This window comes from Furipterus horrens, unplaced genomic scaffold, assembly GCF_987537825.1.
Source record: "Furipterus horrens unplaced genomic scaffold, mFurHor1.1.pri manual_scaffold_10, whole genome shotgun sequence".
Lineage (NCBI taxonomy): Eukaryota > Metazoa > Chordata > Mammalia > Chiroptera > Furipteridae > Furipterus > Furipterus horrens.
Genome location: NW_028327180.1, coordinates 1605677 through 1627892, shown reverse-complemented (window position 1 = coordinate 1627892; position 22216 = coordinate 1605677). Strand labels below are relative to the sequence as shown.

The 22216-nt window shown below is 58.7% G+C and overlaps 1 protein-coding gene and 1 long non-coding RNA gene across 2 annotated transcripts in view; one reads left to right on the top strand and one right to left on the bottom strand.

Moving 5' to 3' along the window:
• The window catches only part of PDE5A (phosphodiesterase 5A), an 81869-nt gene extending 63775 nt beyond the window's left edge, over positions 1–18094 (top strand). The window contains exons 13-21 of the mRNA XM_090288242.1: positions 2344–2469; positions 3833–3927; positions 9614–9701; positions 10432–10532; positions 11747–11824; positions 13357–13420; positions 14355–14429; positions 15290–15373; positions 17771–18094. Coding sequence (XP_090144368.1) covers positions 2344–2469; positions 3833–3927; positions 9614–9701; positions 10432–10532; positions 11747–11824; positions 13357–13420; positions 14355–14429; positions 15290–15373; positions 17771–17908 — 849 coding nt within the window. The 3' untranslated portion in view covers positions 17909–18094. The remainder of the gene's footprint in view (positions 1–2343; positions 2470–3832; positions 3928–9613; positions 9702–10431; positions 10533–11746; positions 11825–13356; positions 13421–14354; positions 14430–15289; positions 15374–17770) is intronic.
• LOC149999162 (uncharacterized) overlaps positions 1–22216 on the bottom strand; it is a 92903-nt gene that overhangs the window by 56969 nt on the left and 13718 nt on the right. The window lies entirely within an intron of this gene.

Below are 22216 nucleotides of genomic sequence, written 5' to 3'. Positions count from 1 at the left end.
TGTATGATGTGTACATGCATGTGTATAAGTGTGTTGTGTGCGGTATGTGCACATGCATTGCACTGCATGGTAATGCATGCACTTGAGTGTGCCACATGCATGTGTGTGCTGTGCACCTGTGTATCATGCACGCGTGCTGTGATGTTTCGTGGTGTTGCACGTATGCATGTCACGTGCATTTGTGTGTTGCGTGCACACATGGATTGCACGCGCACGTGTGCATGTTTGTGCACGCATGAGTGTGTGTGTCTATAGGAGAAACCTGCCTTTGGATGCTAGTGTGAAATACAGATTTAAATCTCGGGACTGACATTCCGCCCCTAACGCACACGGGAGAATTTGAAGGACACATTACCAGCCATCGGAAAGGAGAGTTCTGCACACAGTGCGAGCGGGTGTGCCAAGGCAGGAGGACGGGGGGCACTGGGCAGGGCTGAGGCTGGCGGGGGAGCGCTGCAGAGGACGGCGAGGAGCAAGTCATGCCAACCCTTGTGAGCTGCTCGGAGGGACCGGATTTTGTCCTGAGAACAGTGGTGTCACCAGGGAGTTTGAGGCGGGAAGGTGACATGATCTGATTGCAGAGGTCACGACGCCCCTGTGCAGGGAGGGACCAGAACTGAGCGGGCTCCCCCGGAAAAGAGGGCCCACAGGGCCGCCCCCTGGGGGTGAGGCTGGAAACGAATGTTCACACGGCTGCAACCTCACGGGCCTCCCAGGAAACGGCAGGACGGAAAGCCGTAGCCCCCGGCCCCCGTGTGCGGAAGCCGGCCTGGTCTGTCGCCCCGGCTGTGAGCACGGCACCGGGGAACACACACGGGGCGGAGGAAGGACGTCTGCAAACCAGGGCCCGGCGGTCACCTTTGCAGTTATTCTTCAGTCAGCTGACTGCCTGGCCCAGTGATCTCCAACCGCTGCGCCGCAAGAATGTTTAAAACATGCGGGACCTGGCTCCTGAGTCGGGCACGGACCTCTTCTCCCTCAGCTGGTCAGGTAGAGAAATGACCGCAGCCAGCTCGGCCACAGCCACCGCGTGTGGATGGATCAGAATCACACCTCTTGTTTTTGTCCGATCAGCAGAAAAAAACAGAATATTCTTTTGGAGTGCTGCTGAACGTTCGTGTACATGGGACGTGAAGAGGATTGACAACGGTGGGGGTCGTCTCCCCAGATTTCCTATCAGGAATTTAAATGCCCTGAGGGCCTCCGCTGCTGAGTGATCTGCTAACTCAGTTCCTGAAACCCAAGTTCATTCGCACAGACGGCGACCATGTCCAGCGCCCGTGTCCCGGGACCTGTGCCCTGCACGGGCAGAGCTGGGCCCAGACACAGGAGGGGGCGCCGCAGGCGGTTCCCGCCGGCACGAGGGGCCGTGGCCGCGACCTAGGTCCGCAGCTGGACACGCGGCGCTGCTGCCACGCCCCGTTTCCCGGTGCTTTTCCCGTCCCCAGGGCCCTGCTCGTCACCTTTGAGGTGTCTCCAGTGATGTGTGTAGGGAGAAGCACACGCATTTTTTACAGGCCCCCCCAAAGCGTGGAAGGAAGCCTGCAGAATCGAGGGGAGGCAGCTCCCTCGCTGACACAGGTGCAGGGCAGCCGCACTGAGGGGCCGCCAGGCCCTGGGGGTCCCAGAGAGTACATGTCACTTAGAACGGGACTCAGCCCAGCTTCTGAGATTTCCTCAACAGTCCCTCCTTCTTCTGTTCCATCTTTAAGATGCACCTTTTCCTGTGGCTCTCGGGGCTTTGTTTTGCTTTATCATTTTCAAAAATTACTTCTTGGTGACCCAGCAGCTGCTCAGCCTGAATACTTAAGCATCGTTTAGAAGAGGCAAAGCGCCAATGGCTGCGTCAGGGCTGGGGGCCCCACTCCGGCCACATGCTGCCCCCCTCCACCCCGGTCGGCCCCCAGGGCCTCGCTCTGAGTTCCGTCGCAGACAGGCAGCCGGAGCCCGGGGAGAACCGGGCCGTGGCTGCTTGCTCGGCTCTTCCTCTGACGGGGAGTTCGTGCCTGTGTGGCTCTGTACTTGGACTCCCTCATGGTGACACACGGACGTAATATGCTTCAGAAAGGCCGTAGTGCCCCCCGGGCCCAGAGGCCTCGCTCAGAGCCGGCCCGCATCTCACAGCGACCCTGCTCAGCGCGGCGGCTCAGAGGCCGGGCCCCGGGTCCGACCGTGCGGCTGGGCAGTCTGCCCCCACCGCCGGGGGCGACAGGACCCTGGGCCCGTTCCTGTAACTGACCGATCAGATGGCAGCGCCCGCCCCGGGGTGGGGAGGGTCCCCGACACAGTGTTGTGTGCTGAACGCGAGCAGCTCTCCTAACTGTGTGCGTGTCTTCCCCGCAGGTTCTCTGCAGGTGGATTTTAAGTGTTAAGAAGAATTACCGGAAGAACGTTGCCTACCACAACTGGAGGCACGCCTTTAACACAGCTCAGTGCATGTTTGCTGCGCTCAGAGCCGGCAAAATCCAGGTACGTTCAGGGCCGTGTCTGTATTTAAGACGTTTTGTCGCCTTCCTAGTAAAAGTTAGCCGTGTATTCCTGCAAGGGTTTTCATGTGCACTCATGACGGCGGAGACTGACCTCTACTGCCAGGTACAGAATAAGTTATATTTTAATGAAAGGAGGCAATATGGCAAGACCCTGAGTTGCTGACTTTCCTGCAATAGAATGTTTAGGGCATGTTAAAGTAATCTTTAAATAACTTCCCGTGAACTGTAAGTGGCGCTTGGGCAAATAAGCATTTCCTTCAGAGGAACCCTGGACAGTATAAGAAAAAGCGTCCCATGTCCCACGTTCACACCCAACCTGCTCCGAGTAGAATTCCTCCGAACCACTCAGGCCCGGAGCTCAGCTTCGGGGGGAAGTTGCTTCTGTATCGCGGGTTCCCTGGGGCAGCCGTCAGGGTCACACGTGCGCCAGCCAGGCAGTTCGTTCCTTCCCGGGCCGGGTCATGGGCCCACCAACGTCCTCAGAGTCTGACTTCGGTGGGAGCAGCGAGTTATTCTAGGGAAGGGGTTCCAGGCGTCCATCACGTGACGTTTAAATGCAGAGCGTCCGCGCTGGTTTTAACCTGGTGACTTCCCAAACTGCCACTCTCTGCCGCCGCTTCCTTCGGGGGCGCACGTGAGCGGCTCAGGCCAGAGCCATCGTTTCTGAGGCGCAGGCTGACGTTACGCTGGGCCTGGAGCGGCCATGAGGGTGACGCCACGGAAGACTGTCCTGGCTTCTGTGTGGGAAGACGGGCTGGTACTGAGAGTGCTGAGACTTCCAGCAGAATAGAGCGGATGCGAATTCCAACCTGTGCTTTCTTACTGAGAAGAACAGTAATATAGAGAATACAAATGGCGGCTACCAAACCCCCCCAAAAAACCAAAAACCCTCTGATTGGCTGTGGGGCATCGTGCAGCTTTAAAGCCACATCCCATCCGTCTTCCCCGCAGCTTTGCTGCAGCCACGCTGTCTGTGTGGCATAAAGGCTCAGCAGCAGAGCGGGAGGCCGCAGGGTGTGCAGGGGCTCAGGGCAGAGAGAGGGTCACCCCAAGCTTACCTCCATCACCCCCACGCATACGGAGACCATTAAGAATGCGTGGCGTTCTCCGAGGTGGGGCCATGACCGGTGGGGGCATTTCGGCCTCTTCTGTTGCGAAGTGCCATTTGCAATGACCCCGTCCTGGAGGCGGGGCACAGCCACTCCCCTGCAGGGCGCGGGGTCCCCGGGAGGCGGAGGCAGCACGCGGGTAAAGCACTGTGAACGGACACGAGACGGGGCAGGGGTGGCCCGGTCCCTCACCAGCCCCTTCTCTGTCTCTCCCGCCCGCGCCGCGCCCCGCAGAGCAAGCTGTCGGACCTGGAGGTGCTGGCGCTGCTGATCGCCACGCTCAGCCATGACCTGGACCACCGCGGCGTGAACAACTCCTACATCCAGCGGTGAGGCGCCCCCGGCCCCTGCAGAGCCGTCCCTCCCCCGCAGAGCCGTCCCCTCCCCCGCAGGGCCGTCCCCTCCCCCGCAGGGCTGTCTTTCTTAAGGCCAAGGCGCAGCAGCACCGCAGGGCACACAGTTCCAACGGGCCAAGGCCTTGCGACACGCTCCCGTTTTATTTCAGGGAAACGGGAAAAAAATTGGGAGTCTAGTACCGTGTTGGTAACATTTCTGGCCTGAAGTTAAAAATGTTCATCCTGAGAATCTTATTTCCTGAGATAATTACCAAGAGTATTATACTTGGTTGAACTTGAGAGCTTCACAGAAAACTACCAGCCAGACTAGCTCAGAGAAGGTCAGTCTCACCCTCAGGGGACAGGCGGGACGGGACAGGAGCTCAGCTCGATCCCGGCGCACGCTCAGGAGGAGGAGGGTGTTGACCTTGGTGAGGGAGCGTGTGTAGCGCAGTGTTGGGGACTTCGGGTCTGCGGCCAGCCTTGGATTCCAACCCCCCCCCCCACTCCTGCCTGGCCTGGGGCACAGCACGGGCGCACACCTCTCTGCCCCTCGCTCTCCTGGTCTGTGAAACGGAGATGCCGGCGTCCCTGCCTCACAGGGTTAGTGCAGGTTTCAGGAGCTAACACACGTCAACACCGCGTGGCACGGCCGGATGGCCTTGAGTGTCGGGTAAATAAATCGCAGCAGCGGCGGCTGGGGACGGCCCCCACCAGCAGCAGCCCGCTTTCTGGCCAGTTGTGGGAGTAAGACGCCCACTCTTCAGACGAGAGTTTCAGGCTCTCACATAAACCTTACTTCAGTGAATTATGTGGCAAATGCGATGTAAAGACGACTTTGCTTTTCATCAGGTTTCTCAGCCACTGTGACATTTCTGTTTTCTTGCAGCAACTTAGTGGAAAAGCCCACATTTTAATGGGAAAAATCTCTTCGTGCTGAGCTTTTTTTTTTCCAGCATGCAAGTGATTCCACCGATGGGTAGATCCCTTCCGGAAATTCCAGATGCCTAATGTCTTGAGGGAATTTCAGAAAGGTCTCTAATCACACTCCCTTTATCTAAATAAACAGAAAACCTCATGCAGAAGGAATTGCCGTGATGTAGCCACCACGTCCTCTGCTGGCCTTTGATGGGAAAAGATAGGATGCTCTGTGGGAGGGTCAGGGACGGGTCACCTCCTCTTTAGAATCCAATGTTTGGCTGACCTGACTGGGTCCCCTTTGTCACGTGATTGTGGTCCTGCGCCCCTCGTTATGGAAGGGACAAAGACAGACACAGTCGAGCGCGGCTGGAAGACCTCAGAGCGGAGCACCACGCTATTAGCGCGCAGATGGGACGCCACGCCGCCCCGCGGAGAGGGAGAACACTCAGCTATTTTTTCTTTTGTTTATTTAAAAATAACTACCCGGAAAAACACCTGGAGAAATGTCACCTCCTCTTTAAAAAAAAAAAAAAAAGTCCTGGGAAAAAGTCACAGAGCGCAGAACCTTGCTCCCAGGCGCACCACACAGCAGGCTTCCACCAAGGCACGGTACCTTCTGCAAAAAGTTCACGGAGTGGCAGAGATTTGTGTTTCTTCCTGCATCCCTGTGGTTTCAGCAGAGGAAACCAAGATGTTTCCAGGGTGTTCTTTTTTCTCTCCTTGGTGGGAAAGGAGAGATGCCTCTCTTGGGAGGATCTGAGGGCCGTGACCATCCTGCAGGAAGGAACAGCTTCTGGAAGGGACGCTGCGTCCTCGCCTCCGCAAATATTCAAATTCTGCACAAAGAAGCCCAGAGCGATGGAAGGGGGCCCAGGAACAAAAGGAACGCATCAAAAAGAGGAAAAGCCCACACGTGGCAGCTGAGCTAGAAACTGGACTCCTGCCGTCCACGCCCCCAGACCATCGTTTCTGAAAATCAAGTTGAAGTGGATGCTCCTGTTTTTGAGACTGACTCCTTCGTGGGTTAGGAAGGCCGCCCCCCATGGACTGCGGGACCCCGGGGAGACTGTGCCCTTCGCTCCCGCACTGTGGGGGCAGGACAGAGGGACTCCACGTAGACAGTGAGTTATGTTAGAACCAGGCAGCCCTAGGAGCTGTGCTGGCAGATGTACCGGCACCCGCTAGGGAAGCGTGTGGCAGCGCGTGGCCCACGGGGAGGAAGGCGAGGCCGCAGCCAAAGCAGGGGGACAGCTGTAGGTCCGTGTCTCCGGTTGGTTCAGGTTCGGCGTTTCCTAAAACAGTCCCGTGTAACAAGCCTGCACGTTAGGCGGATGGGTAAGGACCAGTGACTGGGGCCTGAACCTCTGCTGGGCTGACAGCTGCGCCGTGGGGCTCCTGTCACCCGGGGGCTCCCGCAGTCACCGGGGCAGGAGGCAGCTGGTGAGGCCTGGGCCGGTCCATGGCGTGGGCTGCCGCTGCTCAGCAGAGGTGGAGACTGGTCCGGACCAGCGTGGCCCACGTCCACGGCGCGTGGAGGAAGGGAGGCCTCCGCGGGGCCTGAAAAGTGGGGAGGGCTGAGAGGAGGATGGGTGACGGCATCCCAGAAACGCTGGGGGGGCGTTGCCATGGGCCATGCGCTGGCTCACGGACGAGGCCCGGGAGGTGAGGGGTGAGCAGGAACGAGGCGCCCCCCGGGAGGGGGCTCCCCGTGTCGGCAGCACCGTTCACGTTTCACACACGAGAACGCAAGGGCGTTGTTGAGGGTGAAGAGTCTGCAGGGACAAGGAAAATGGTAGAAATTAGAGCCTCGGAGGGCAGCTAGCAAGCCAGGTTCATGGTGAAAATCATACTGGCCAGACAGAGAGAAGAGTGAGAGCAAAGCCTTTTTAAATTTACTCTTGAGCAGCTAGTTATATGCATGAAGGAAGGGGAAAGCGTACCTCCTGGTCCAAGACATTGTAACAGAGAAGGTGCCATTGATGCAAAAGGAGGAGCTGGGGAGTGCATGTAGGTGTGTGCGGGTGTGCGCTGGTGTGCGCAGGTGTGCTCAGGTGTGTGCAGGTGTGCAGGTGTGTGCAGGTGTGCGTGGGTGTGCGCAGGTGTGTGCGCGTGTGCGCGGCTGTGTGCAGGTGTGCTCGGGTGTGTGCAGCTGTGTGCAGGTGTGCGGGTGTGTGCGAGTATGTGCAGGTGTGCGCGGGTGTGTGCTGGTGTGCAGGTGTGTACAGGTGTGCAGGTGTGCGCAGATGTGTGCGGCTGTGTGCAGGTATGTGCAGGTGTGCGCGGGTGTGTGCGGGTGTGCGCAGGTGTGTGCGTGTATGCGCAGCTGTGCGCAGTTGTGCGCAGGTATGTGCAGGTGTGCATGCTCTGGGGCCCACCATGAAAAGGAGGAGAAAATAATAAACAGTGTGGTGCTAGAAGAGGTAAAATGATCAGATGAATTTTTTTCAAGATTAAAGATTCAGTGAAATCAGGATAAAATTTCAGACCTGTACTTGGCCTGCAGGATGCGCCTGCCCAGGGCCCTGACTGCTCTGTCCGTAGCGCAGTGACAGGCGTGAGCGGGGACCGTGTGCTGGACTGGGGGGGCACACTCCGCAGCTCTGGAGACCCACGGGGCAGTCCAGCCAGCACAGGCATTGCAGAGGCCGCTTTGGGGTGCATGGGGCCGTCCCTGAGGAGGTTGGGACTTGAGGGACAGCAGAGCTTAGTGTAGACAGCCTGCGAGTTCCCCGAGTCCTGGCATCGGCACCTGATCGCAGTGGTAGGAACAGATGCGAGCATGATCATAGCCCCATCGTGAGCATGTGGGCCTCTTGTGGGGACTGAAGGCAGGGCTTGGCTTGCTCCTCAGACCAGCACGCAGTGACTCGGAGGGGGCGGTGGCCACGGGCCCTCCCCTGCCAGGTGTCTGGGTGCAGGTGCGAACCCAGGGGCTCCTCTGGCCACATGACTGCCCACGCTTCCTCCTCTGTGCGATGGGGCCGGAGTCCAGGGGTATCAATGAGGTCGGTGTCCCAGCAGCTCCTGGCACACAGTAGGTGCTCTGCAAGCTTTAGCTGTTTTGTGGGAGCACCTTCAAGGGCAGAGAGGAGCTCAGGATCCTGCCTTGTCCCACAGTGGGTGGGGGAGCAGGTAGGGGGACAGAGACCCTGTGCCTGGGGCGCCTGGAAGCTGTGGGCCAAGGAAGAAAGCAAGTCCCTGAAGTCCAGGAGGTCAAAGGACCAGGGTCAGAGGCCACAGGAATCATCAGCTTGAAGGTCTCTGTCACCACGAACGTGATCCCAGCGGCAGGAAGGTGGGGGCAGCAGCCGTTTTCTCACCGCGCTCTGTTTTCTGTCGATGCCACGGCTTTGCGCTTCCAGAGCACCGGTCTGGTCTCGGCGCCGCGTGCTAAGGGGGTCCCAGAGGAGGAGTCTGACCCCCGGCTCTGCCACTTGTGGGGACCTTGGGGGAGACGGTCTCTCTTACCTTCTGGTCGCCTACAAAGCCAAGGCTGGAACGCCAGCTTCAGCGAGGTCAGCCTGGGTCACCCGCAGAACCCCGGGAAGAGAACTGAAGTGCGTGTGGCTTATTTGTGCCCATGATCCCGGGGGTGCGGAGGCAGCCCCCTACGCCCCAGAGTGCGAAGCGGGGAAGCGGGAGGAGTGACCCGGCCAGGCACTGTCCCCACACGGCAGCGGCGCTTTGGAGAGCCTTGATGGAATGACGGCGAGGCAGCTGCCCACAGGCTCCCAGACCCCACTGGCCGCAAGCGGCCGCCACGCTCCCGGCCGCAGAGGCACGAGCGGGGACCCCGGGCGCAGCGCCTGTGGGGTCAGCCCTGCAGGCAGAGTGAGCACCCACCCGGCACCTTCTGAGGGCCCCCAGGGCAGCCAGCCAGCGGGACAGCGGCTGGAGTCAGAGGTGGGAGGGACGTGGCGGGCCTCTGGGTGACAGTGTCATCATCGTCAAGGACAACGGTCGGAGCAGCGCGAAGAGGCTCACGGTCTCGGGCGCGGGACTTGGAGAAACAGCTGCCCCTGGCGGGTGAAGCGGGCACTGACCTGCGGCTCCGGGTCCGTGAACCCTCATGAAAAGGAGGGACAGGCTCTGGAAGCGAGTCCCGTGCAGGTGAAGGGGAGGAGGGTGAGGCGGCCGTGGGCACGGAGGGCCGAGCGGCCAGGACACGCGGTCACGGGGCCGGCTTCAGCAGGGACACCTGGCTCTGCCGTCCTGGGCCCCCACCGCCGCAGGCCATCCCCCGGGGCGCCTCCCCTCCTCGCCGGCGTGGACACCGTGCCCACGCTGATGTGTTCCCGGGCTCAGACGCTTCTGTGCGCCTGCACCCAGCCAGACGTCTCTGCGGGGGTCCCACGTGGGGACCTGGAACCCTCACAGCTGGTCCACTGCACGCACGAGGGGCACCTGACTTCCGGCCTTATCTCCCGGGAAAGGCCAGCGGGGACGTTTGTTTCAGATTCTACACTGGCACAACTATTTCAGAGACGTCCTTCATGTCTGGAGAAAAGTGCACTTGGTCTGTGTCCCGATCGATAAAGCCGACAGGCTTGCTCATGCTTTGAACCCGCATCTGGAAACAGTTGACTCTATACCTAGTCCCCAGGGGCGACCTCCCTCTTTTCTCCGCAGGAGGGAAGACGGCTGGCTGCATGAGCTCTGGGAAAGGGCCTCTTCTTGAGTTGACCGGTGAGAGGCAGTCGGCGCACTGTGGGACTCGGTCGCTTTCTCTAAGTTTTCTTTCTCCCCCCGACCTTTGCAGGAGCGAGCACCCGCTGGCCCAGCTGTACTGCCACTCCACGCTGGAGCACCACCACTTCGACCAGTGCCTGATGGTGCTCAACAGCCCGGTGAGCGCCGCGCCCGCGCGCACGCACCAGCCGGAAGGAGCGCGTGTTATCCGCACGGCTGTATTTTTAAGTTCTGGGTTTGTGCTCAGGGCTGTCGTTCGTGAGCATGTTTGCTTCCTTTTTGGGTGAGGGAGACAGAGCCGGCACCGGGGGTCCCCACAGCCTCGCCCCCGCTGGACGCCAGACGGAGCCGGGCTGCCTGCGAAGGCGCGTTTGGTTCCTCGCTGCCACGCGGTGTCTCCACATTATTCCAAATCAGAAACAAACAGCTGGGGTGTGAGGGCTCTCAGCCAACTCTGCCTTTTTTGGGGGGGGAGGGGGTCAGATGAAGTCCCTTTCCCTCCTTTTACTGAAACTTCTGACCGCAAACATACTGTTGAGGAATAAAGCTATTCAGCCACTGGGTTATGTGGATATTCATTGGTGTGAGACAGCACGTGGGACCATCACAGCCAGAGAGCGGGAGTTGTGGCTGCTCTGGTCGACAGCACAGGGCGTGGAGCGTTGTGTGAAAGCGGCTTCCCCCACCACGTTGCCTCACGGGACAGGCAGTGGGAGCAGAGAGGGGAGACCTCGCATCCGGGCGCCTGCCACACGCGGGCAGGTGTCCTCTGCGGCGCGAGCTCAGAGCCCGAGGAGCGTGTGTGGTCTGTAACCACATTCTCCCCGCGTCCCGGTCCGCAGCTTCTCTGCGTGGGGGCGCTGACGCTGGTTTTCTTTGTCCCTAAAGGGTAATCAGATCCTCAGCGGCCTGTCCATCGAAGAGTATAAGACCACGCTGAAAATAATCAAGCAAGCGATTCTGGCCACAGACCTCGCCCTGTACATGAAGTAAGTTTCGAGAAACACCCTGAAGTCAGAGTTTGTGGAAGAATCTCTGTTGTTTCAGACCGTCCAGGCCCATGTCGGGAAATGCTTAGCCTGCAAGGACAAACGTCCAGCAAAGCTGCCCATCAGACTGCGGACCAGGTCTTGGAGAAACGTAGTTACTGACCCAAAACTTAGCGTGTGCGCTCAGCGCGGGCGTGGGCTGCGGGCTGCGCACGAGCCATGGTCCTTGCACGTGGGGCAGGGAGGGGAGCGAGTCCTGCTCACAGGGTCTGCCCGGAACCCGCGGCCTCTCCCTCCAGCCGGGGAGTCACACCTGAATGGTGAGCCGTTTATGAGAAGTGAACCCAACAGAGCCAACCCCCGGGCGCAGGTCGCGGACCCCACTGTGTGCACCTAACGGCAAGGGCGTCCGCAAGTCCCCGCTTCTCTGAACTGGGGAGCGCTGTGCCGTCGGGGAGGACGATGGAAAACTGAGTAATGTCGGTAGATTCTAAATGATCGCCGAATGAAGATGATCAGATGAATGAGAATTCGAGAAACACCTGTAACCCCGAAGCCCCCCCAACCTTTCTGGCCACCTGGGTTTTGCCTCTGAATCCCTCTGAAACCTGCATTTCACCTGGGCTCCCAGTCACATCCGGTCCATTTTGTTATGTTTCCCTGTTCGTCTGGCGTCTGTGACGTCCCGAGACGCTGGCCCTGCTGGCACACAGGCGGCACGCAGGGGACACCGCATGAGCGCGCGCCCCCAGTGTCTCGGTCTGTGTCTGCTTCAGAAGCAATGCTAGGCTGGCACAGAGCAGGTGTTCCGACCTTTCTCTTTACCGTATGCCACCACGTGTGTGAGTTACGTGACACCAAGCGGTGGGCACGTAGATCTTCTTACGCCACACATTTAAATCCGCCTCAGCATCACCTTTTTAACTCGAATTGTTTCAGGTATTGGAAGTCATGGTTAAGAACTGAGATTGCCTTTATTTGTGATCGGGACTAGGTGAGGGCCGATGTTTCAGCCAAAGAAAACGGTGGAGGGAGGCACAGCGAGGTACTAACGAGCTTCAGGCGATGACTTTCAGGCCGGGTTCTAAGATGGGGAAAAACCATTAGCGATTTTTCCCCAAGAAATTGAGTCCGTGATTTTTTGTAGACCAGAGGGATAAGGTATGCGCCTAGAGACTCCTCATAACTCCCAAATATTTCTCTTTATTTTCAAGGAGGCGAGGAGAATTTTTTGAACTGATACGAAAAAACCAGTTCAGCTTCGAAGACCCGCACCAGAAGGAGCTGTTTCTGTAAGTAGCCCCGCTGTCCTCAGAGCCGGGGTTCTGCTTCCCAATGACCTGCGTCCCCATCCGATTTCACTGCCACCCTGGGTCCCACGTGAGGACCTGAGAGGCTGTCGGAATGTCCCCTGCTGTGCAAAGGGCGGACCGTGGGGACTCAGTAGAAAGGCATTTGCAACGTCAGCTGACGAAGTCCTTCCTTTGCTCCGGAAGGCACGTTAAACTGCGGTCATGCACCCACGCCCAGCTCTGGGGTTCCCGCATCCACGTCCCCCATTCTTTGTGCTGAAAGAGCAGCAGAGAGCTGGCTGTGAGGGGTCACTGCTTCCACACGGCTGGGACGGGGCGCCCCTGCCCACCCCCTCGAGCTATGAACACCCGACAGCCTTCGCAGGGTGAGAACTGACTTGGGAGGAAAGAACAAGGAGGCGACAGTAAGACATGGTGATGCTAAGGACAGTGCGTCCCATGAGATAGTGTCGCTGCCTGGCGTGAAGATGCCAGTGACGGGGCCACCACGCGCCAAAGCCGAGCCGCCCACGGCGGCCCCCGCGCGGCTGCAGAGCGGCGCCTGAGAGACGCGTGGGCCCGCACTCCGCTTGGTGGGCGCGCACGAGTGTCTCCTGTAACAACGCAGAAGCCCAGCCCCCGTGCCGAGCCTGGGCCCCGCGGCGCGGCCGCCCTCCCTCCCGGCCCGTGCAGTCCCGCGGTCACTGGCTGTCACCTCCAAACGCCAGCTCTGCAGCGGGAGCTGAGCGCACACAGGGGCCGAGCGCGCGGGGCGGGGGCGCTCAGGCCGGCAAGCGCTTCTGAAGTCCGCGGTGGGCGCAGGCACGCGGGGCTGGCCCGAGCGTCGGCGTGAGAGGCGGGAAGTGGCAGGCGTCCGTTTTCCCTGTGGCCCTGTGTCCGTGGGCGGGAGGCGCTTTGGGGCTGGGCATCCCTTCGGGGACCAGTGATGCAGTCCTTCCCCTGAGAGTCCCCACGGAGCAGCAGTGGCCCTCCTGCGGCTCCTTCAGGCAGAGGATTGGACGGCAGGTCCGTGGCTCAGACACCGAAAGCGCGGCGCTCCAGACGGCCCCAACCACAGCGCCGCGTGCCGGGAGCCTGCCACGGACCCGGGGCGGCGGAGTCTCTGCCGGAGCGCATCGTCCTCTGGCTTCTCCGCAGTCACTGCGTGTGTCAGGGAGCCAGGACAGCCGCCCTCCTTCGGCTCTCACGGGCCTTCTGTCAGGAGGACGCGCTCCCGTTCGGTGGTGGCTTATTAGTGACCAGTGTGTCCCGCCTCTCCTTCGCCTCCTGGGGTGGAAGGCGGCAGTTGGGGGCCGATCCCGGTCGCCCCCTGTGCAGCCCCAGCAATGACCCGCCGATACCACAGCCTCCGTCCCACTTCTGCACACGCTCCCGTCCTATGTCTTTGGTCTTTATGAACGGCCACCCCCGGGGTTGGGGTGTTCGAGTTTAGCTTTGTGACCAGTACCTGCTTACTGAGGGGGACGTTCTCGCCGGAGTGAACAGGGCCTGGGGCTTCCCTCTCCCGACAGGGCGATGCTGATGACCGCGTGCGACCTCTCCGCCATCACGAAGCCCTGGCCCGTTCAGCAGCGGGTAGGTCCCTGCGTGACGGAAAAGGTGCTCACTGAAAAAGCAAAGTGAGGAGCGAGCGTCTGGCCACGTGAAGGTGGCCTCTGAAGCATTCACAGAACTTCCTGTCTAACTGTTCGGTAGCAGCCAAAGCAGGTCGTGGGACATGAACACGCTTTCTTTTGTAGGAGGTTCATTAGCGCCTAATGATGTTTGTAACATGTGTGAAGGAAGAGAACAGCCATATTAACGCAGCAAAACCCTAGTGGCGCTTCAGTTTTCCTTTGGGAAGCACTACTTCTCGCTCAGTCAGAGAGGTTGTTAGCACATCCCTTTAAAAACGGGACAGGGAAGAATTTTCCTTTCCAGTTATCCTTTCCTGCTTCCCAGTCATCCCCTGAGAAGGCAGGGCCGGGCGGCTGGGGTGCAGACACGAGTGTCAGTACTGTGATCAACCCCGCAGAGCCTCTGTGCTCAGCACCGTCAGGCGTGGGTGATGGAGCAGCAGAGGCCAACCCAACGCTGGAAACTGCCTAGAACTCGAGTGTATAATCAGGTGGTGTTTAAAATAACCAGGCAGTGATAGACTTCTAACTAAACAATGTTAGGATCATTTCCCCATCCCCATAGCCAGATAGCAAAAGACAAAACGGGACCTACTCTGCAAACTTAAATTCCGAACAGAGCGGAGAGTTCAGTACAGAGAACTGAGCCATCCAAGTGCTAAATAAAAACATCTGTGGAGTCTTCTGTAACCAGGAATGAGGAAACCTCCATAACTCTGGCTCACGTGCAAAAACGATAAAGGAAAAGACTAATACATGTCGTTCCATGAAAATGAAACATAGGAAAGCTTTTGCGCGGCAAAGACACTGTAAGCAAAGTGAGCGACCACGAGGAACGGGCACAAACTGCTGCGGCTGCTGCCTGACCGCTCACTTCTCCGATACTGTTTCAGATCGCGGAGCTGGTGGCAGCCGAGTTCTTTGACCAAGGCGACAAGGAGAGAAGGGAGCTCAACATAGAGCCCGACGTGAGTATGGGACCCACGGGCGGGGATCATTCAGTCAGCCACTCAGACACGGTTTATCACCGCCGTCCTTGGGCGTGTCAGCGAGCCCTGTCCTCAGAAACACGGCTCCTCTCGTTTCCCTTCCCACTCTATCACACCCGCTCTTTGTAACGTGCTTTCCCCGCTTAAATAGCATCAGCTGCTTTCCATTCTGAGCGCTGTGCTTCCCTGTGCTGTTTACCGTGATTATATAAAACAGGTGTGACTGTGATGGACCGTCTTCCTTGAGGGTAACGTGGGCACCGCTCACTCTTGCAAACAGCGCGGGGCTGACCATCTGTGTCGCTAAGCGTTTCCATCACCTTGTTGGGCTAAAATCCCAGAGCTGCCGTGGGGAAGGGCGCAGAGGCTGGGAAGGATTTTATACACACCACCTTCTGCACGGAGCGTGGGGGCTGAATTGTGGTCTCCCGTGGCCTCAGCGCCTCCTCTGCAGAGTGCAGGGTGTCCGATGCCACAGCAGGGGACAAGTCAGAGCCTGCGTGTTCTCCAGGACATGGCAGTGGCTGAGTCTGCACCAGCAGCGGCCTTTAGGTCAGTGGTAGAGTTTAGGCCAGGTCACCAATGAACTCTAAGTCACTGTCAGCTCTAGGTCAGCGTCAGCCCTAGGTCAGCATCAGCCCAGGTCACTGCCAGCTCCTGGTGACGTGGGGAACACCGCAGCCAGGACAGACAAGGCAGGAGGCCGGCACAGGTGAGGAGCCGGGGCCCAGGTCGTAGGCTCTGCCCCGCGGCCCAGGGACCAGCCCTGTTAGAGCCGAGGCGTGCTGAGCGCTTCGCGTGCCTGCAGGTGGGTGAGTGCACCTGCGTTTGCGTTGCAGGACCTCATGAACCGGGAGAAGAAAAACAAAATCCCGAGCATGCAAGTGGGCTTCATCGACGCCATCTGCCTGCAGCTGTATGAGGTATTTCCTAGCGGGACTCGGGCTGTCAGGGGTGGGAACCTCAGGGGAGGCGCCTGCGTCAGGGCTACAGTTCCTGCTGCTGCTGAGCGCGCTGTTCGCCGTGAGCAGGGAGCACCCCTCAGATTGGCAGTTTCCCAGGAAGCTGGGTGCCTGGGAGCATAACCGTCTCCTGGGCGCCCGCGGGGGCTGGGCTCTGGCCTGGGGTGGGGACAGTGAGGACTATAGGCCCGAGCTGTCCCCGAGGGGTGCGCTGCAGGCTGCAGTCCGCACGTTCTTTTCAAGGTTTGGACGAAATAAACGGTCCAGCTCTTTCTCGCTGAATCCTGCAGCTTTAATATTGTCAGTAAAAGGTCCACGGGGATTGGGAGGAGGCTGCTGGGAGAATAGTGCACGCTTCCGTTTCCATACACCTGCTGGCTTGGGGTTTTTATTTCTGAGTTGAAGATGTTCCCCCTAAAACATCCAGCGGACTAGTTTAGATGTTTATGCCCCGAGGACAGAAAACAGATGCTGCCCTTGTCTTTAAAAGTGCAAACAGGAAACTAAGTTCCATTTGGAAAAGAGCATTTCTCCTGGTGTTGTCACAGAAAGTGAAGGCCAGGGGTCACCAGAGTCCAGGGACCCCGGGTGTCCCCGCCTCAGTGACTGGCTCTGCGGAGCACGTCTCCCAGGACGCGGGGCCACGTGACACGGGAGAGCATGCCACAGGCACACAGGCGCATGGACAGCTGTTCTCACCTGAGCCCAGTCCCCAGCACCAGGAGAATTTCACAACGAAGCTGGGGTGCTGGGGAACAGGAGGGGCGGGCGGGCAGGAGAGGCAGGAAGGGAAAAGAGGGGGAGCGTGGGTGTACCCCAGGTCTGCGTCTCCCTGCCGCGGCCGGGCCCGGAGCATGCATCCCCCACCCAGGTTTCTCCTCGTCCATACAGGCTCGCTCCTCCGGGGGGTGCTCCTCAGTTCAGGGTGCTAACATGTCTCTACACGTTCCCCTGTGCTCGGAAAATAGACAAAAAGCGGCTCCCCTGTGGTGGGGCTTTCCCCTGCGTTCCTGTGCGCTCCTGAGTCTCTGCATGCTGAGACGTATGTTTACGACTCTTTAATTACAGAGCAGTATTCTCACTGAGTCAGACTGTGGAGAAGCAAAAAGAAGGATAAAATGACATAATGTCACTGCTGTTAACCTAGCAGTGTATTGGGGGGGGGGGGCTCCAAAAAACGGGAATTATCCCCTGGAGGGCGGGCCCCTGGAGGACAGGCTTCCCCTCTCGGGGAGGGTTCTAGGAGCCCATCTGGGCCAGCGCACCAGCGGGCGTTGCTGTGAGAGGCTGTGCTGGGCTTCGGTGAACTTTTTCTGAAGACTCTTGACCCTTTTCCTGGTGGGTGGTTTACAAGCGCGCTTGTCCTCACCAAGCTGATTGGTCAGCAGTTTTGACCAAAAAGGGCGTGACCCCCATGCCACCCCCCCATTCGCCCCATTCCGCCCCGAGCGGCATTTTTGGTTTCCCCTGAAGAAAAAAGGCCTCCCAGGGAAACGTGCTGCACATGTGGGAGAGGTGAAACCAAAAAATGGCAGGAGCGCTAAAAGGCACCAAAACCCAGAGTTCAAAACTGTTCTGAGCCATGGGGGAACCATCTTGCGAGGGGCATTGCATCGCATGGAGAGGACTTTGAAGGTGACTGAAGTTTACACATGTGGGAGTAAACACAATTTATAAATAAATTTCGGTTTCTTTGGGGGGGGTCCCCCCTTGTATATGCTGACATTTTCATGTTTTTCATTTTACAAAAGTTGCCAGCAGCAGTCCATAACGCACCACAGCGGGCGCCTTTCTGTGCCGAATGTCTGTGACGGCGATCGGGCCTGCGGACTAGGAGCGCAAACCACCCCGCTCCGCTGTCGGGCGCTAGGGCAGGGTTCCTCTCCCACAAAGAAATCTGCGACGAACCTCTTTCACCTAAACACACACGGCCCTGTGGTTGCCGGGTGATGATACCAGAGAATTGTGAATTAAGCTTTACTGTAATCTTGGCTAAAAACTCGATTTAAGCACAAGGCACGAAACCACTTCCTTCTAGAAAAACGCGAAAGCCGAGGCGTCGCAGCGCCGCCGCGCGCAGGGAGAGGCGCCTGGGCCAAGTGTTGGGGGAATGGGCGGCCACCCCGCAGAGCGAGCGCCCAGGCCCAGCTCCCCGGCTCAGCGCTTTTCAGTCCGTGGAGTGGTGCGTGCGCCCCGTGCCGGGCTTGGACTCACCCTCCGCGGCAGCGTGCGCGCGCGCTCAGCCTGCCCAGCCCCCGCGGCAGGCCGGGTCCCTCCCCACGAGTGCGGGCGGCGCGCGCCCCGGCGGAGGCTGCGGCTCCAGCCCCACAGCGGCTCCCTTTGCCTCGCTCCCTTTAGGCGCTGACCCGCGTGTCGCAGGACTGCTCTCCGCTGCTGGACGGCTGCAGGAAGAACCGGCAGAAGTGGCAGGCCCTGGCCGAGCAGCAGGAGAAGACGCTGGTGAACGGGGCGGGCGGCCCGGCCAAGCGCAGCTGACGGCCGCGGGCTGCGCGCCCTGCCCGCTGGACGCTGGACGGCCGCGCGGGCCCTTTCCCCGCCGCGTGGGCGCACAGCGGGAGCCGTTCCTGGGCCGACGCCACGCCTCCGGATCTGTGGTTTGCGCCCCGGAGCGGAGGGGGCACGAAGCTCACCGTCCGCACGTGGGCCACGCTCGCCGCGCTGGTGTCTCCGCTGGAAGGGCGGGCTGCGTGCTGGCCCCGGCGCCAGCTGGTTTTGCTTGGGAATTTTTAATAACTAGTTTTGTGCTTTTGGAACTGCCAATCTTTCAAAAATATTTGGAGTCTTTTCTTAAAACTAAGCTAGGAGAAAACTGAATATATTCTGGGACATTTGAAACCTTCATAGGACAGAGAAACACTGGGGGCTGAGTGGATTTTAAGGGGGAAGCGGGGATATTTGTCAGCAATGTATGTTAACAAAGAAGTTTGAACTCCGAAACAAATGGAAAGTACTCTGAGGCGGTGTGGTGGGCACAGGGACCGTTTCACGGATGGTCGCTGATTATGGAGGGCCGCGGTGATGCAGAAATGCCACGGTCGTCCGTTCTGCTCCTCCTTTGAAGCTTCTTCATGGGTCCCCTTCCAGCCCTAGTTCATACGTGCACAGCATGCATCTCCACAGACACCGCGGGCCCGCGGGAGCTGTGACGGCAGACGAGAGTCCAGCAAAGGCTCTCCTCCACATTCGGGTCGGAAACTAAGCTGGAGGCAGCAGGGCGAGAAAACTTGGGCCTGAGTGAAGTTAGTGGGACTGCGTTTGTGCCTGAGAAACCGCCCGGTGTTGGCTTCTAGGCCTAGGCCACGCGGAGTCGCGGAGCTGCGGGTCTGCACCCTCCGCCCTGGCCCTGAGCTTGGAGACGGCGGGGTTCCCGTCTCACAGCCTTTAGCGCCACTAGAGAAGGTGAGGTTTCCTCGCTGCCGAGCCCGTTCCGGCAGCGGTGTCCTCGCTGTTGGAGAGGTGGATGGGGGCAGGCTCCCGGAAGGGAAAATCTGCTCCGAATACGTAGAAATGTGGGACTTGAGTAGGAAGAGAGGTATTTGACTTGTTAGCCGCCCCCCCCCCCAAAAGTTTGAGTTTCTCCCACTGACTAGGATAGCAAAAACTCTTGGGGATACAGAAGTGCAGTATTATCAAAGACCTTTCACGACAACACGCTTTCCATTGGTATCATTCTTCTCTAAACTGCCTAAAAGTCAACATGCTCCTTAGGTTTTTAAAATTATGAGTGTGTATATGTATCTTGAGATAATGTGTCTTTATTCTTATCATTCAGGTGAAAAAAAAATAATGAGGGAAAACAAATCATATAGCCTTCACTTCGTAGTGGGAAAGGCCAGTCTAGAGAGCTCGCGACTGTGATGTCTATGAGTTCCTGTCCTCACACCGGTCTCTTCAGGAGATTATTCTGTTTGTATTTCATGTCCCACAGAGGAGACCTGTCGGGTCACCTCTTGGTGGCACTGGTGTGCAGCTGACAGGTTCTCAGTGAAGTCACCGTGTACATACTGGGACACACCCTGCGTGCACTTGTACTTCCTGCATGTAGGCCGCTGTTGGGGAGGAGCAGCCGTTAATAACCTGTGTGTCGCACACCGTGACATGCGGACGTCTGCAGTCATCTGCTTTCGTGGTCTGTCTTGGCCTCCCAGGCACACGTCACTGTGACTTTAAAAGACATTATAGACTGTGCACGGGGGACGTGCATGTGTGCCATTTTCACAAGCAAAAAGGCATACTTAGATTAGAGATTGTTTGGTTTTCCTTCAGGTAAGGGTTGATTTTACTTCACTAGTTTAGAAATTAGGAGTCAGGCAATGACATGCCTGGATATTTAGTTCGTACAGAAGAAGCGTCGTTCTTTAGGGCTGGTTAGCTAGTTCACATAATTCTGATTTTTAGGAAAATCATTCCACACATAGATTAGTATCTGGTCTGTGGGCACAAATCAGTTTCCATTCTTATGTGTATATTTTCTGTCCTGTGTCTTCGTAAGTTGGAAACACACACACACACACACACGCACACACAGGGTGGGGCAAAAGCAGGTCACGGTTGTTTTTATGGAAAATGACACACCAGACAACTAAGGACACAAGCCTAAAGTCTGTTTCAGGCACTCACCACTGTAAGGCTCCTTGGGCCCCGCCCAGGGGACGCTCTGTCCCACCGCAGCCTATGTTTATATCACCCAAGTAGTCTGTTCTTGTTTTAGCGGAGTGACATGATGCCATTTCTTTTAAAGTTTCAGCCCCAGCAGTGCCCACCTTTTGTAAGTTGTGTGGACGGTGCCTGTGGAACTGCCTGGCCTTCTCTCTCTCGGCACACTGGCGGCCGTGGCCCTGCCCAGGCCTGCGTGACCCCGGGTGGCGCCTGGACAGGCCAGAGCAGAGCCTCTGCCTTCCCGGAGGGCGGCACCGAGGGCAGCTCCTCCGTCAGCCCTGACGGGCCCTGGGCCCCACTGTCAGAAGGGGATGTGGCGCTGCACAGCACGGTGACCTAATCCCATGTGTCATTTCTGTGTTGAGTTTCCAAGACTGGGACAGCGAAGGCACCACCTTCATGGGGCTTCGTGCACGCACCGCTGCCACCGTGAGAGTCAGAGCCCCGGAGCGCCTAGCCTCCCAGAGCCAGCCCTGCGCGGCGGCGCCGCTGTCCCCGCGAGCCCTGCATTCCGAGGATGGCCCCTTCCATCGCCCCCACAGCCGTGGAGGGGGCATGACCACAGGCTGCCGTGCTGGGCTCCGCGAGGACGCAGGTCACGGGCACGCTCTTCCTGGCGGTGAAGTGCCTTCATGATCAGCAGGGAGCACGATGCGCACCCGCCGCAGCCTGGTTCCCGTCCCCGTGTTTCACCAGATGCTACTCCTTGCCCTTGACAGGCCCCCGCAGGCAACGCTGCTCTGCTCCGTTTTCACCAGCTCGGTGCCGGCGGCAGGGACAAGTGTCCTCGCCGTCCTGCCTGGGGACAGCTGCGGTCACAGCAGGGGTGGTTCAGTGCCATCTCAGACAGGCAGCGCCCCGAGGCTCACTGCGCCCGTGCGGAGGCTGCGCAGCCCCGGGCTCGGGTCCGAGCCGGCCATGCGGGGTGCGGCTCAGCCGCCGCCTCACCGTGAAAACGGAGGGAACTACGTGCCCCTCCGCCTTCATCTGTGCCGCGTGCGTTAGTTTTCCGGGGACCCCTTTCCCTGGCACTCGGTACGACTGTCACACTGTGACTGCGCCGCCCCGCACCTGCCGCGGGAGCCGCGTGTGGCCCAGGAGCGCTCGTTTCTGTCCGCTGGCCGCGCACAGTGTGGGCGCCTTCCGCTCCCTCACGGGGGCCGGCAGGGCAGGCGCAGAGCTCACTCTGTCCGTGTGCGTCTCAAAGAAATAAAAATTAAAAAGCCTGTGTAAACATGTCTGAACGATGCTGTCGAAAGTCGTGTAAATAGTTGAAGATACAAATTTCTATTGCAGTTTAAGATAAACCTTATGAGTCATCACTAGCCACTGTTAATATTTGTAGTCTTATATCTTTTCAATATATTTGAGCAAATACATAGTTTCTGGCACTATTTTTGTACTAGGACCAAGGCGTTACTGTGTATATTGTGTTCAGCTGCTCAGTCACTGTCAGGGACTGTGGCTGGTTTCCTCCTTCTCCCTCCCCGCCTGGCAGGCATTTCAGAGACGAGTCTCTTCGAAGGCGCGCTCAGGCTGACGGCCCCTGCGAAGCCAGGGCCGGCCAGGGCGGCTTCCCACTGTGCAGACCCCTCACCTGCTGGCCGGTCCCTCGTGTCTCCGTGCTTTGGAAAAATAAAAGAGGAATGAACAGCCAGGTGTGAGCGTGGCGTGATTACTGGTGGGCGTTGAATTCAAGGCAGAGCAAATGGGCCTAACAAATCAGGGGCTTTCAGTCAAGCTTACGTGTGCGGTCCTATTTGCTTTTTTTAAAAAAAAAGTCCTTTCTGGAGCCCAGACTCCTCTCAGTCATAGCCTGCTTCCTCTGCATGTCCTCTGCTGCCCACGGGAGGGCCACGCTCGCATGCGCCCCCCCTTCCAGAGCCCCACGGCACCCAGCGGGACGGCCCGGAGGAGCCTCAGGTCGCCCGGGAGCGAGGCTCGGGGAGAAGTGCGGGCCGAGTGCGCGCCCTGGATCCCAGCCCAGAGCTGCCTGGTTCCACAGCAGCTGCTTATTATTCCACTTAGCTCGCTCGTTGAATTTTAATTGTAGGAGGCCCCACGTCCATTCTCAGATCAAATGGGTCCCCCGGAAGCAGGAGGACAGGCAGGTTTGGGGTGTTG